General features: G+C 38.1%; 1 protein-coding gene across 16 annotated transcripts in view; it reads right to left on the bottom strand.

Moving 5' to 3' along the window:
* Positions 1 to 15,997, bottom strand: part of TRIP12 (thyroid hormone receptor interactor 12) — a 140,950-nt gene that overhangs the window by 99,829 nt on the left and 25,124 nt on the right. For all 16 annotated transcript variants that reach the window (XM_032400385.1, XM_032400356.1, XM_032400351.1 and 13 more), the window contains exon 2: positions 1,763 to 1,909. In XM_032400385.1, the coding sequence (XP_032256276.1) occupies positions 1,763 to 1,860 (98 nt within the window). In that variant the 5' untranslated portion in view covers positions 1,861 to 1,909. The remainder of the gene's footprint in view (positions 1 to 1,762; positions 1,910 to 15,997) is intronic.

Here is a 15,997-nt window from a genome sequence, read left to right as displayed (position 1 = left end):
CAAAAGCGTGCCAATCTACAAATTACAGTTCCATCTTGATTACAACTTTATTAGTTATTTAAACTAATGCATCTTAATAACTAATATTAACCACTCCCATTTCTATTTCCCGCCATATTTTTAAAATGCATAATACAATAAAATATTTAACACCAACATATAGAAAAAGACAATGCTGCTGAAACATCACTGTGGATTTTAGAACCAGGGTACTGTATGAAGACCAAAATGTTTGTCAGTCATGTGCAAGAGTTCAAATAGAACCTGAGTATTACTATGGAAAACTGCAGTTGTGCAAAAGGTTCAAGTCACTTACTGATTTTTTAAAGTTTTTTTAAAGTAATCTCTATGCCCAACATGGGGCTCGAACTCATGCCGCTGAGATCAAGAGTCACATGCTCTACTGGCTGAGCCAGCCAGGTGCCCCCAAAATGGTACAAGTATTTTTGTGTAAACACATGCACATATAGGCACACATATTCATGTGATAAAGACAACTAAGGAAACTATGCAAATGTTAACAGTGGTAATATTTGAATTGTTTGGATGTTCTCCTTTACACTCTTCTGTGTTCTCCAAATTCTCTAAAATAAACATGGATTGTTTTTATAATGGAAGAGGGATATTTTTTAATCAACAGATAAAGTGTGGCTGCTACGAAGAATAATCTGAATGTAAAAAAGCAAAAAACAAGTTCAGAACAGAACTCTGTACTAAGCACTGTGCTACCAGGGTAGCACACATTGCTGAAGTTAACTGACAGCCTTATGACACAGATATCCCCCCACTGTGTGGACTAAGAACTTGAGGTTTCCAAAAGATAGAACAAAGGACACACGGCTATTTAACAGCAGTGACAGTCATTGCACAGAACGCTGTCCTAGTCCAAAGTCCATACGCTCAACTACCAAAATAGCCTGACATCAATGGGGGGGGGGGGGGGTTTGATATATTCTTTACATTTGACATTTAGTTTTTTTTCTATAATTTACTAGACAATACATACACGGTAATGCCTCCCAATGTTGTATCAGGTAATCATATTAGGATCTTGCCATTATTGACTGCAAGCTAAACACGGGTCGGAGAATGAGGCCTTGCAAGTAAAGTTCGGAGTATTTTATACATAAAATGACAGTCCTTGGCTAAATGAGACAAGGAGTTTTCCATTCCAGAGAATGCATCTGACTCTTCACAGTGCCTCCTGTACAAGTAGTCCGACTAAAAACCTGCTAAACAGCAGAACACTGAGAAAATGAGGAGGAAGTGATATGCCCACAAAGTCAGACTGCCTCACCAGCCTGTCAGCATCCATACACTATCAAACAATAAGATGGGGAAAAAACTCAAAAGCTAGACATCAGAACACAAGATCTTAAAAAAAATGAAGCTTCCTTTCAGTAAAATAAAGACACACATAAAGAAAGGCACCACAAACCATCAATCGAAAGCCGTGCTATAGCACGTGTGTGAGAGAGTGAAGAGAAAGGGCAAACCAAACAGGACGTATCATATGTTCGTGACCCTTAAATTAGATTTCTGATAATGTCAATGACTGACAACTATTTTTTGAGCCTAGCACATTTGGGAAATGATGAAAGAACTGCTTTGAATTCCAGTTTTATTTGTGTTACTTGGCTCAAAAGTAAGGAAAAAATTACCCACATTTGTAGTGAACCATTTAAGTTTTTGTCCTCATAATGAGGTTTTTAAAAACGCTTTTATTCACCAATTACTTTTCAAATTACCATCAAATACATACCTTCCTCCTATCGAGTCGTCTTGTGGTTGGGCCCCGGCAGTGTTCCTCTGTGAACGTCGCAGTGACCCCCCTGGATTGTTATTAGGCCGGCTGGACATTGGCACCTCTCTCTTGAAGGGACATACCCTTTCTAGACACTACCATTCACTAAAAGGGGAAAAAATAAGAAAAAAATATCAGCTATATGTGGTACAACACAGAAACCAAATGAAGGGAACCAAAGATGAAAGGGAAATTTTATGTAAATCATCTGTACAGCCCTCACCGATGCTACACGGACTTATTTGAAATCTGATTAGTATATTGCAAGATGTCAGGAATATACCAAATTCAAGGCATGTGGTCCAAAACCCAGCACATAAAATTAACATAGATTTCGCACAGAACACCCAGGAAATTCTCAAAGAAAACAGCACAAGCAGAAATTTATCTTTGCTTCTCCATCTCCTGTGGTGTGCAGCAAAGAGCACGACGCCCAACATCAGAATACCTTGGCTCAAGTCCTGTAATAGAACAGGTATTAAAGGAGCCTGCCTTTGTACAAACCAGAGCCTCTAGCCTCCAACTCCTCAGCCAAAGAATAAAAAACAACACATCATGCCTACTTCACAGTATTGCTGTGAATAACAAATGCCATCATAAATACAAAAGAAACCGTAAAACTATGGAGAAATGAGGAGAAAGCGGCTCAAGTACAGTGAACTGAGAAATGGTCCCAGATATCCTAGATTTCAACATCAGCTATGCTGGCTGTGACCTTGGACAAGACACTTAATCTCTAGATTTCATTTACCTCTTCTGTGAAATCAGTGTATCACCTATCTCAAAGAATTGCTAGAAATTGAGAGAATAATTCCCAAGTATAACAATTTAGCTCAAAACACGGTTCTTAATCATAAATGTGAACTTTCTGTAAGAAATTTAATTATTATGCAGAAAAAAATGCGGATACTCAAAGAAAATCGGTTCAACTGATAAAGAGGCCAATATAACTATCAGAGAAAGAATCACAATTTGTATAAGTCAAATCTTCACAATTTTTCTTAAGCCTCGAGTCAAACTCCAAGTAGAGTTCTTTAATTCTATTTACTGGGAGGGAAGAGAACGAATGTGACATTACAGGAACTGGTGCTAAAGAGAATGCAAATTAATCATGACTAAATCTATTACTAGATTTTGTTTTAAGAGATTCCATGGCCTGCCTGTAACAGGAAGCGAGTTTTCTTTTGAGTTACAGGTTGACCCAAATCAGTAGAAAAGGACTGTTTCTGTCACATGTGCCCACATCATCAATTAATATACTAAACAAACTCTGGTGAGAAAGTTCATACTAATGTAATTACCATCAATTTTAGAAAGAGAAAATGGGAAATAGCATGAAAACATTGAGAAAAATTAAATTTACATGTACCGATATGGAAAGATCTCCCCCAAGATAGGTTAGAGGGTAAACAGTATAAAACTCCCAGCTGTGTGTATGTATATTTAAAAGGTCAAGTATGTATCCTTATATATTATCTACACATTGCAAACTGATGGAAGGAATCATAAAACACTCTGTTAATACTGCCTGCCATTGAGGGCGCCTGGATGGCTCAGTCAGTTAAGCGTCTGCCTTCGGCTCAGGTCATGATCTCGGTCCTGGGATGGAGTCCCATAGTGGGCTTCCTGCTCAGCAGGGAGCCTGCTTCTCCCTCTCCCTCTGCCTGCCGCTCCCCCCATCCATCCCCCGCTTGTACTCTCTCTGTCAAATAAATAAATAAATAAAATCTTAAAAAAAAAAAAAAACGAAACACTGCCTGCTGTTGGGAAAGAGGACCTAGGGTCTGAAGTCTGCGATGAAAGGAGTTATTTTTATTATTTACCTTTTGTAAGCCATAAGGTAGGTCACTCTAGCAGTGGAGTTAGAAATGCAGGGCTCTGGAGTTACACTGCCTCTGGCTGAGTTTGAATTCTGACTCCACACAACTTGTTCTCTGTGCTTCCGTCTACCAAATGTGGATAAAGAACTTACCTCCTAGAGCAGTTGGAAGGATTAAATGAGAAATCCATCCAAACCACGTAACACAGTGCCTCTGGTATTGCAAAGGTGCGATACATGTTAATTATTACTGTTATTACTATCAACGCTTATTCAGAATAAAAGAATACTGGTGGCAAAACAACATATTGAGGGAGACTTCACCATAAAAACCACTGTCCGGTTGAGTCTTACATTTCTGGCAATACAGTTTCAAAGTGAATTTTGCTATAAACACAATAAATAGTGTTTTTAATTAAGGATGAACTTCACAATATAACCTGGGAAGCTTTGTCAAAATATGAATGCCTGGCTTCTGCCCTCAGAGATTCCGATTCTGTGGGTGCAGAAACTGGAGACATTTTAAAAGAGCTCTCCTACTGGACTGCACCCGAGAACAACTGCTCCCTATTAGAGAATTAAATAAAAGCCGTTCTATCTCAGAATCACCCAAGAAGCTTTAGCAATTCAAACATCACAATGCCATTTCACTTGGACCCTAAACAGCATGGATACACAGGAGAGCAGCGTGATACTGCTGCTTTCACTCTGAAACGCAAAGACTTATTAAACAAGTTTGGTAGATCTCACCTGCCTATTTTCTGCTACTAAATGCATACTGCCTGTCATGGGGTGTTAAAAGTCATTCAAAGGAGTCTACGTCACACTGGTTATTCTGACCTATAGTTACCAAAGTAATCTAAATAACACCCCCAACATCTTCAGAGCTTGTCCACCAGTACCATTATCAGCCCACGGCCTGCTCATGGGTAATTCTTGAGATTTACGAGAGAAAGGGTGGCAAGTAAGACGACACTTATTTACCAAAGTGCTACTTGTTTTTAAAGCATAAGTTGATTTTTTTTTTTTTTTTAAAGATTTTATTTTTAAGTAATCTCTACACCCAACATGGGACTTGAACTCACAACCACAAGATCAGGAGTTGCATGCTCCACCGACTGAGCTAGCCAGGTACGGCCTAAATTGATCTTTAAGGAAGGAGGCCAGGCTCTCTTAAACTTTGTGGAGTTTAAACCCCAAAAAGTAAATGTAAGATTAACACAGGATACATACAGGACCGCCCCCTCTGCCAAGTTACCAATAAATCCAAAGCTGGAAGGGACCCTCCAGGAAGACCAAGTTCAACTCTTTGTATTACAGACAAATCCTGTAAGTCTAAGTCTCTGAATCCTGATACTGAGATCTAACCCTCTGGAGATCACCACCACCTCAACTTCAACCAAATTTAACTCCTCTCTGGCTCCAGGTAAGAGCCCAAAAGTTTTCACCGAGCAATGATTTTTTCTTATTATATGAATATTCACTACTGTCCTAACCAATTACTTATGCCTAATGTATTTTACTAATTAAATTTTAAAACACATACGAGTTACACCAATATAAAAATTATATTGCTAACCCACAGAATGGGAGAAGATATTTGCAAATGACACTACAGATAAAGGGCTGGTATCCAAGATCTATAAAGAACTTCTCAAACTCAACACCCAAAAAACATATAATCAAGTCAAAAGTGGGCAGAAGATATGAAAAGACACTTCTCTGAAGAAGACATACAAATGGCTAACAGACACATGAAAAAATGTTCATCATCATTAGCCATCAGGGAAATCCAAATCAAAACCACATTGAGATACCACCTTACACCAGTTAGAATGGCAAAAATGGACAGGGACAGAAACAACAAATGTTGGAGAGGTTGTGGAGAAAGGGGAACCCTCTTACACTGTTGGTGGGAATGCAAGTTGGTACAGCCACTTTGTAAAACAGTGTGGAGGTTCCTCAAAAATTTAAAAAGAGCTACCCTATGACCCAGCAATTGCAGTACTGGCTATCTACCCCAAAGACATAGATGTAGTGAAAAGAAGGGCCATATGCACCCCAATGTTCACAGCAGCAATGTCCGCAATAGCCAAACTGTGGGAAGAACCGAGATGCCCTTCAACAGATGAATGGATAAAGAAGATGTGGTCCATATATACAATGGAATATTACTCAGCCATCAGAAAGGATGAATACCCAACTTTTACATCAACATGGATGGGACTGGAGGAGATTATGCTAAGTGAAGTAAGTCAAGCAGAGAAAGTCAATTATCATATGGTTTCACTTATTTGTGGAACATACGGAATAGCATGGAGGACATTAGGAGAAGGAAGGGAAAAATGGGGGGGGGGAATTGGAGGGAGAGATGAACCATGAGAGACTATGGACTCTGAGAAACAAACAGGGTTTTAGAGGGGAGGGGACAGGGGGGATTGGTTAGCACTGTGACGGGTATTAAGGAGGGCACGTACTGCACGGAGCACTGGGTATTATACGAAAACAATGGATCGTGGATCACCACATCAAAAACCAATGATGTATTGTATGGTGACTAACATAACATAATAAAATTTTTAAAAAAATTATATTGCTAGAATTTGTTTTAATAACTGAAATGAATATGAACTCAAAAGATTCCATCTTCATGTTGAAACTAAAAGTTTTAAGTCCAGCCTATTGGTAACCCTAACTATCAAGTCCTGAAACATACTACTCTTCTATTACCTTCATTTCTGTGAAAATAATCACCAAGCTTTTTTCACAGAAAACTTCTGATATTAATTCCTAAAGAACTAAAATAAAATAGATGGCATATAGGACTTTGAACTCAATAGGAGAAGCATAAAAACACTAATGGGTATGTTCAAGACTAAATCTCGTGACTTTGTTCACAGCTAAGTGTCCAACAAACTTACTCACTGTTCAGGTGAAACAGCATTTGAATTTTATGTGAAAAAGTATTTAGTTCTGGGACACCTGGGTGGTTCAGTCGGTTAAGTGTCTGCCTTCGGCTCAAGTCATGATCCCAAGGTCCTGGCCGGCATCGAGCTCCCTGCTCAGCGGGGAGCCTATTACTAGCTCTGCCTGCCACTCTCCCTGCTTGTGTTTTCTGATAGATAGATAGATAGATAGATAGATAGATAGATAGATAGATAGATGATAGATAGATAGATAGATAGATAGATAGATAGATAGATAAAACAAGTAAGTGCTTAGTTCTTCAGGCAAACAGAACCTTTTCAAGAAAAACAGAACTGCGTATTAACCTACATTTAAAAATTCATCCTTAAAATTTTATAAAAAGGGTATTCTTTCAAAGAAACTTCAACTGCAGTCATTTTGGAAACTGATTTTCCTTCTAATTTTGTATTTCAAAACTCACAGAAGAGAGGTTAAGGTTAGGGAAAAAAAAACTTAAAAAAATTCAACCATTCATTTAGTATAAAACTCAGAACACCAAGAGAAACAGATTGCAAAAATTAACTTTAGGATGTGGTAATTCTTCCTAATCAAATGGTCAAGTATGAAATGAATACCACAGAGGTTAGTATTTATGCAGAATTTTTATCACATGAAGGGCATTTGATAGACTGGAAAGCAAATCTCCAATTTAGTAATGCAAAACGGAGTCATGAATAGCCCCAAAGTGAACCTAATGTGTTTATTCATGTAATCACTACGTATTACCTATTTGAGAGACAACACTGAAAACCGAAAAAAAACTGCATTATTTCACAGTAAAGATAGTAACATTAAAAAAGCTAACACTTATATCCACACACGGTGTCTGCAGAAAAGTTTTCAGCTTCCAGAACTGACACTGAAAGTGAATTTATCCACTGTCTCCGCCACCCCCATTTCTTATGCCCTCTATTTAGATATGGTCCTCCAAAGGAGACTTGCTTTGGCTTCAGATTCTGAAACTGGAGTTTAATCACAACAGTAATAAACACAACTGCATAACACGTTTACTCCTCCGATTCTATTAAGCAAAATATAAAGGTGCCAATGAGCCTTATAAACCATTTTACTATTCCTACTTTATAAATAAGATAAGGGAAGTATTACAAAATTAAGTAGCCTGCATGCAACAAGATACGGCATATGGACTTTCAGACTGCAAGCAATGGCATCCAGAACTGCTCCATATACTAGATCATATGTGAACAACTCCATATACTAGATCCAAAAAAAAAAGTCTAGACTTAGGAGCAAGTATGGTAAGTTAAACACCCCAGTGGTAGTATTAAACAACGCCACAATAAAATAGCATAGAAGGTTTACATAAGAAGTCATTTTTGCATAAATAAGAATGCCAAGGACTTCAAACAAGACTATCTTTAAAACAGGAATGAAAAACCTCTCCCCTTCCCTAAGAGCAAGGGGCTGAGAGGTGCTGAGAGACAGGAAACAATCCCCAACCACAAGGAGCAGAAAGGGAGAGTAAGAGCCACTGGGTACAGGGAAAAAGGCCAAGTGACGTGAGAATGTCAGCTAGGCGTTTATTTCAATTTAGGGGCATCAAAACCAATCCACTGTCATGATGGAATACTGAATGTTGTACAACACATAAAAGTAGTATTTTCAAATTATGTTATTTTAACACTAGAAAACAATATTTAGTAGAAAGATGCAGGGTTTAAAGTGAAAACTAAAATAAAAACTATGGGTAACGTTTACTCTGTGCTTACCATGTACCAGGCTAAGTACCTTTTCATCTAATTTCTACAACAACCTTACAAAAAATAGGTACTGGAAATTACCTTCCTTCAGAGAAACCGTGGAACTTAGTTAAATTCTAACACCATGAGGCCAACAAGTAACCAGGCCACATTCAAACACAGACTTGACCTAAAGTCCATGGCCTTTAGGACTATGTTAATATGGCCGAACAAACAAAAATGAACTATACATTTACCTTTTTTAAAGAGTCAAACATTAGAGAACCATGACATTCCAAGCCTGGAGCATATCCTGAAGATTCTAATCCTTTCACAGTTCTTTAAAAAAAAATCAGTTTAACTGACCATTCCATAAATGAATTGTCAGAAACTGCACTAAATGATCTGAGAAGCAGTATCAAAAGTGATATTGTAAACAGAGAAGAAAAGGTGACTTAACTTTGCCCTCACCAGGTTGAGGGGCCAGCTTAAAAAGACAGAGACATGAGAAGGGCAGAGGAATGAGGAAGTCACAATGGAGGAACGCTGAGGAGGTTAATAGCGCTCAAACACGAGATCTGGGAAGAACTTGGACCTGGAAACAAGTCCAATCTATATCATGAAGGGCCTAAAACTCAAAATTTTGCATTTGAGATCTACAGATATGGAGGCAGATCAACTATTAAGCTACCACATAAATCTAAGGATAAATGAGGGTCTGATAATGGAAGATGGAATGAAGAGATGGCAGTCAAACACTGAAACTATAAAATCTACACAATCAGAAAAGAGAATATAGGTCTGTGGTTACAGACTTCAGCATGTACAGGAATAGGAATGCCGCTCAAGTTTCTTGCTCTGGTGACAAGGGTTAGGAAAAGTGATCTAAAACATGTAAAGATACCATATCCTTTCAATGTCAAAAGAAACAGTATTTAACAGGAATTAATTTTCTAGGAAAGAACAGCATTAACTTTGCTATATACTATTATTGAGGGGTTCGGACAGTGAATTCACATGTTGCCTTGCAGATCTGTGTCTGGTGGAAATAGAAATAACTTCTACAACAGCTGACAAGATAACCCCAAAGACTGCAGTCTGCTACCCTGGGCAGCATCAGTAATCTTATTCTACAATTCTTAATTAAATATCCTATAAATATCCAATTCACCAAATACTTTTAAACCAGCTTCACCCTAACAGGTCCCCCTTCATTAATTAGTGAGATGAATAAAATCTTTACTATGTGTTCATTCTCTAGTTTTAAGTTATGCTTTTAACTCCAGAAAATCATACAAGAGATGGTAGTAACATTACCAAATGAAACATATAGGGCAGAAAAATAGTCTAATGCCAAACGTGTACAGTTTGAGTTATTATGTAGGATATCTAGGTAAAGAGTTCCAGTATACAGATGGAAATAAGGATCTGGAGTTAAGTAGCTAAGTGAACGTGTAGATGAGAAAAATTATCAATGTGCAGAAGGTAGGTGAAACCAAGATAAGATTTCACCTCCTCAATGAAACGTATGCAGAGTAAGAGCAGAACAGGCCCAGGATGAAACCTTAGGAAACACTAAAATCAAAGGAAAACAGAAAAGGAAGAATCCAGTTGAGCAGAATCAAAGACTCATCTGAAGTATGAGGAATAAACATTGAAGGTATAAAACAAAACAAAAAGTATGGTGGAAAAATCAGGAAGGTGGTATTGCAGACACTGAGAGGAATAAGACAGGCAGAGTTCAAAGGTCACAGAAGGGACAGACACACAAGACTGAGAAGTGTCCATCAGATTTGAGGAGGAGAACGTATGGTTAAGTTCAATGGACAGTAAATACTAAATGCTGGACTATAAAGAGGACAGAGAAGAGACAGCCAACGAAGTAGGGGCAGGCAGGTCTGACAAAGGCCACATGGGCAGGAATGTGTGTGATTTTCCTTTCTAAAAAAATAAGTCTTGAACATGTTTATGTATTTAAGGGAAAATCTTACTGAAAAGGCTGGAAATGGGGTATAGTTTGCTATAGGAAGAAAAAGAGAATTAAGAGTATAAGCCTCAGTGGTGCCTGGGTGGCTCAGTCGTTAAGCGTCTGCCTTTGGCTCAGGTCATGATCCCAGAGTCCTGGGATCGAGCCCCACATCAGGCTCCCTGCTCAGCGGGAAGCCTGCTTCTCCCTCTCCCACTCCCCCTGCTTGTGTTCCCTCTCTCGCTGTCTCTCTCTCTGTCAAATAAATAAAATCTTTAAAAAAGAGTATAAGCCTCAGACGATTAGAAAGGTACATCAATCTCCAAGGCAAGAGAAGATAAATGAAAGCAAGGAAGCACATGCCTAGCTGGACTGAATCTGTGACTAACATGTATGAGAAAAATAAGAGAAATGGAAATTTCAACGAGTTTCCCTAATGGAGAACAGGGAATTGAGCAGACTGTAAGCAAGGAAGACTGCCCAGCAGCACTAAGAACCTACATAAGAAGAATCCATAAACTTAAGTGTCAACCCACACCTGATGTGATTATCTCATTTATGCAAGAGGAAATCCTCATCCAAAGAGTCAACCGCTCAAAAGCATACATCTATTTAGGGACATACCTAACAGTGGAATCCAGCTCTCCAGAATACCAGTGGAAAGTACATTTTCCGTTATGCCGTTCTACTCCAAAACACCAATTCAACCACTTTCTGTTTATTGATTTGTTGACAGCTGATCCATTTACAGAGGGGCAAACAGAATACACCTGACCCACCAGCGTCTGAACTCTGAATAATTTCTATACTATACTTTCATTTACAAAGTACAAATTAGAAACTAAAGTGCCTACAACAAACACTTAATCTTGGGGCGCCTGGGTGGCTCAGCTGGTTAAGTGGCTGCCTTTGGCTCAGGTCATGATCCCAGGGCCCTGGGATGGAGCCCCACGTCGGGCTCCCTGCTCGGCAGGAAGCCTGCTTCTCCCTCTCCCACTCCCCCTGCTTGTGTTCCTGCTCTCGCTCTCTGTCAAATAAATAAATAAAATCTTAAAAAAAATGCATAAGAAAATCCCATTTGTAATGAAACTAGAGGAAAAATGGACTACACCCTAAATCATGGAAGACCATTTGCCAGATACAATAAAATCTATAATAAAAAAAAAAAACCTATACCAAAAACAGGAGAGGTAAAGATCCCAGAGTTTTTGTTTTGTTTTGTTTTTTTAAGAAGAAAAAGGTAAGAAGAATATCTGAAGGGTTCCTATCAATGACCCTTTCCTTGAAAAAACTAAGAACTATAGAGCAAGGGCAACAAAAGATCAAAGTACCTCCTCCTTAGGGGCCAGTTTCACAACCCAGAATAGCAAGGAAGGCGTGGCTACTAAAAAGGAGGCAGGCGCACCATTTGTATTTAACAGCACCCTGATTAACCAAGACAAAACACAGGCTAGAACCAGGAGAGAAGAAGGTAAGGGAAACAGCAACTCCAAAATTAAGATCAGCTGGGCAAACGATCACTAAACCACCAAGCCAAAGGTAGCACAACGGCTTTGCACCGAGATGATCCACTCTGCTCAAAGGGAGAATAACCAAAAGCAAAACTGAAAATTAACGGCAGGGCAAAGGAAGAAATTCGAATTGGTGAAACAAATGAAGGAGACAAAAAGGGAGGACATGATTAATAAAAGAAACAGAAGGAAAAAATAATACTATTGCACAATTTTAAAAAATTGATTATCAAACAGGAAGACAACCTTAAGATTTTGAGACGGAAAATGCTCTATGCATTACAAATGGAACTACTGTCAAGATTTTGTTAAGCAAAAAAGCATGTACAGAATGCTGGGCACAGAATACATCTACATATATAATTTTGTATAAGTAAGTAATCACTGGCTTAAATATTACCTACAGAGAATACATTAAAAAAACTTTAAATCATCTACCTTTTTAGAACAGGACCCTCTGAGGCCTTTTACATTTTGAATCATGTACCTATTTCCCTACTCAAAAAATTCTTTACACAATTATGTATGTTGTAATTTTAACTCTACAGAAGATGACAGTGGGTAAAAATAACAACAACAACAAAAAATACATGAAAACACTACACATTTTTAGCAGATTATTTTCTCTTTTTAAATCATGTGGTCTCTTTACTAGAAACTGCAGAAAAATTCAAAAACTGATTATTTTCAAAGGTTTCTATACCCCAGATATATGTTTATTAAAAAAATAATAATAATTTCGTAATCCAAATCCTGTTTCCAAGAAAATGGAGTTTTTACTGCCTAAAACACAGACCACAGAGAATGACACACTGAAAGAGCCAGAGATCTCATATCCATCACTGCACCAAAAGTCTGTTTTGTAGAACACTGTACTATGATCAATTTATCAGAAACAGATACAATCTAGCCCAGCTACTTCTAAAATAGCACCTCATTCCCTAATACGAATCCTGTCCTAGCTCCTATCACTTGCATAATCCTTCAAAATACTAACTGCATTTAATAGAGTGTTTCCTTCTAGTTGTTAAGGTCTCAAGGATTACAGACTAGAGTCAGCAAGTTTAAGCCCATGTGCCAAAGATGGCTCATAGACCCAGTTTTAAGAGGTCTCAATCCTGCTGGCTAGTACATCCTCTTAAAGATGTTCTTTTCCACCTACCCAGGAATGAAGAGACAAAGGGGAAAGGTTACGTACTAGATAGTCTCTAAAATCTGATTCTGCTCTAAATTTTGTAACACTCTAACCTAACATTTATTTTAACTTTTCTTAAATGGAGTATATTGTGTAAATTCTTCCTTATAAAGACCTAGTAACACCACGATCACACAGAGGGATAATCAAAAGAGAAGAGCTACTGAGAGAGGGAGGAAGGAGTAATTGGTAAAATGCCTCTCTCCACCCAGGGACAGAAAGATGCCTGCTGCGTAAGAATCAGTTATTGAAAGTAAAACACAAAGTATCCTGCAGTTTACAGCAAGGTGCTCCCGGTGGACAAAAATAATTTTATGTTTGGTAAATGACCGTTAGAGCACAGGGACACACATAATAAGGAAATTACTTTCAAAATTTTTTTTCAATACATGTTGTCACTGCTGCGAACTCCACCATAATAATGAAATCAAAGAGGTTAATTTCTTTAACACTGCTTGTATTAGAAAGTCTACCTAGCCTTCCTTGCAACAACAAAAACTATTTCAACACAGTGATAATCATGGATTGGTACCAACTTCTTGAAGCAACAATATGTAACCTGTAATCAACAGTGTTAGATCCTGGAGAATTTTCAGGAACAAGTATTACTAAATTTGTGGTTAGGCTCAAGGAAAAGTAAACTAAAAAATGTAACTCAGAGTTGAAGAGACAAGATATAGACTGTAACCTTAATACAAGGTAGAACAATGCATAGTGCCAAATTTTTGTTTAAAATGTCATAGGAAATGCATCTAAATTTGGAAATAGTCTCAGAAAATATTTTTCAAAAGTTAAAAAAAAACCTCATATTTAGAATGTTATATACTCTACAGACCAGTGCCCCACATTTCTACAAATAGTAGCATTTTTACCAAAAATAAGTATAATGACTATATCTACAATGAGCCAGAACAAGTAACAAACCTATAACGAAGGAAGATATTAAAGCTATTGCTCCCAAACCTAAGGGGTTTTTTTTTTCCATATTGATTCCTGGGCCCTATCAGAATGGGGGTAAAGGGAAATCAAGCTGATTTTTTTTTTAAAAGCTCCTTACATTATTCTAGTATTAGCTAGGTTTCAGAATTGACACAGGTTACACCATTTTTTTTGCTATCATTACGTATCACCTAATCCTCTGCAACCTTTACAGGAATCTCCTCCTTTCCATAATTAAAAACTGCCACTCATCTTCTTAGAATCCAGCAATTCCACTTCTAGGAATCTTCTGGGAATCTAACCTAAAGAAACACTTGCACAAGTATGCAAGGATATATGTAATCAAGATGCTAGCTGCTGTACATCAGAGAGGATAACTGGAGAGAATCCAAATGTTCTCAGTAGGGAATGGTTAAATAAGCACACTGTAGCAAGTCTATGGCATGCTTAGAGGTCCTAAAAACAAAGAGGTAGATTTGTACATACTGCACTCCTATGAAGGGCAGAACTTACTTAATTCCCGCAACAAATATTTGCGAGCCTTGACAGGCATCAACAGACATAATCTTTGCCTGGATGGAGCTCATGCTCAACTGGGAAGACAAAAAATAATCAAGTTATTTGCACATTGTGCTAAGTACCATGGAAGATGGAATAGGAGAAAAAGAGGACAAAGCAAATAACAGGAAGTAGGAAGGAAAAAGCTACTTTAGGTTGACTCATCAGGTAATACCTCTCTGAAGAGATATTTTTAAGCTGAGACCAGAGGACAAGAATGAAACAGGGGGAAAGATTCTATATATTTGTCTGTACATATATTAGGGGAAAAAGATCCAGAAAAATATACCTAAATGTCAACAGTAAAGAAGAGAGGGAAGCTTGTAAAAAGCACCTATTTCTTTAATCAGTTCGAATTCTGGCTCTACCATAAACCATGTTACCTGGGAGAAATTTATTACTTATCAAAGGCTTAGTTTCCTCATCTATAAAATGAAGATAAGCAGATCTCATTAGGTTAATAAAAATAACTGAAAGTATAACATTTAGAAGATACAGTAAGCAGGGGCACCTGGGTGGCTCAGTCAGTTAAGCATCTGACTCTTGACTTCGGCACAGGTCATGATCTCAGGGTCGGCACAGGTCATGATCTCAGGGTCGTGAGACCAAGCCCTGCATTGGGCTATGCACTGAGCAAGGAGCCTACTTAAGACCAGCTCCCTCCCCCGCGCCCCCTCCAGTCTCACACACATGTGTGCTCTCTTGCGCTCTCAAAAAAAAAGGCAAGCAAACTGCAAAGGAGGGGGAAGAAGACAGCACGTACATATTAAGTTTTAAGAGACATAGCAACAAAATGCGGTATACAAACTGAACACTGACTGGATATTTACAGATCGTAAGGAACTATTTTTTATTGTACAGTCATGGGATTAAGCTTAAGTCTTTAAAAAGAGTTCTCATCTTTCAAAGAAACGGACTGAAATATTTACACATCAAGTAACAACCAAAATTTGCTTCAGAATAATTGAGGCGGGGCTAAGAGTATGGGTGAAAAAAGTGGCCAGGAGTTGACAGTGTAGGATCTGGGTCTTGGGCAGTTCTGTTTCTGTGTATGTTAGAAATACTCCAGAATAAGTCTCTCATAGAAAGAGTAAGCACCCAAATATATGTTATTATGAACTTTGGAAGGGAAAGGAGACTTGCTTTTGTTTTCAGAGTCATTACCACTTGCTTTTTTAAAAAAATGTGTCCATAGAGATTTCACTTTTATCAGAAATGAGAAAAATTAAGCTTCTGGATATAGAACAAATCATCCCTGACCTAAATGTGTCAACCTACATTTCATTCATTCATCCTTTAAATCCTTGCCTCCCAACTCTTAACACACTGTAAGATTATCAAAGAAGACATGCCTTTCAGAGGTAAAGACACAAAAGAAAACAAACCCTGTCCCCCATCATTTGAGAAATGGCCACAATGACCCTATACATCGTCCTACAGTCCTGTTTTCCGTAGTTTCTAAGTGTAAAAGTACTCCTTCCTTATAGAAGCTGAGCACAAGTCTTCTGATACTGTAAGATCCAACTGCCTAACAGCAA

This window comes from Phoca vitulina, unplaced genomic scaffold, assembly GCF_004348235.1.
Source record: "Phoca vitulina isolate PV1807 unplaced genomic scaffold, GSC_HSeal_1.0 scaffold1, whole genome shotgun sequence".
NCBI lineage: Eukaryota > Metazoa > Chordata > Mammalia > Carnivora > Phocidae > Phoca > Phoca vitulina.
The sequence above is the reverse complement of the archived record's forward strand: the minus strand, read 5'-3'. Positions and strand labels throughout refer to the sequence as shown.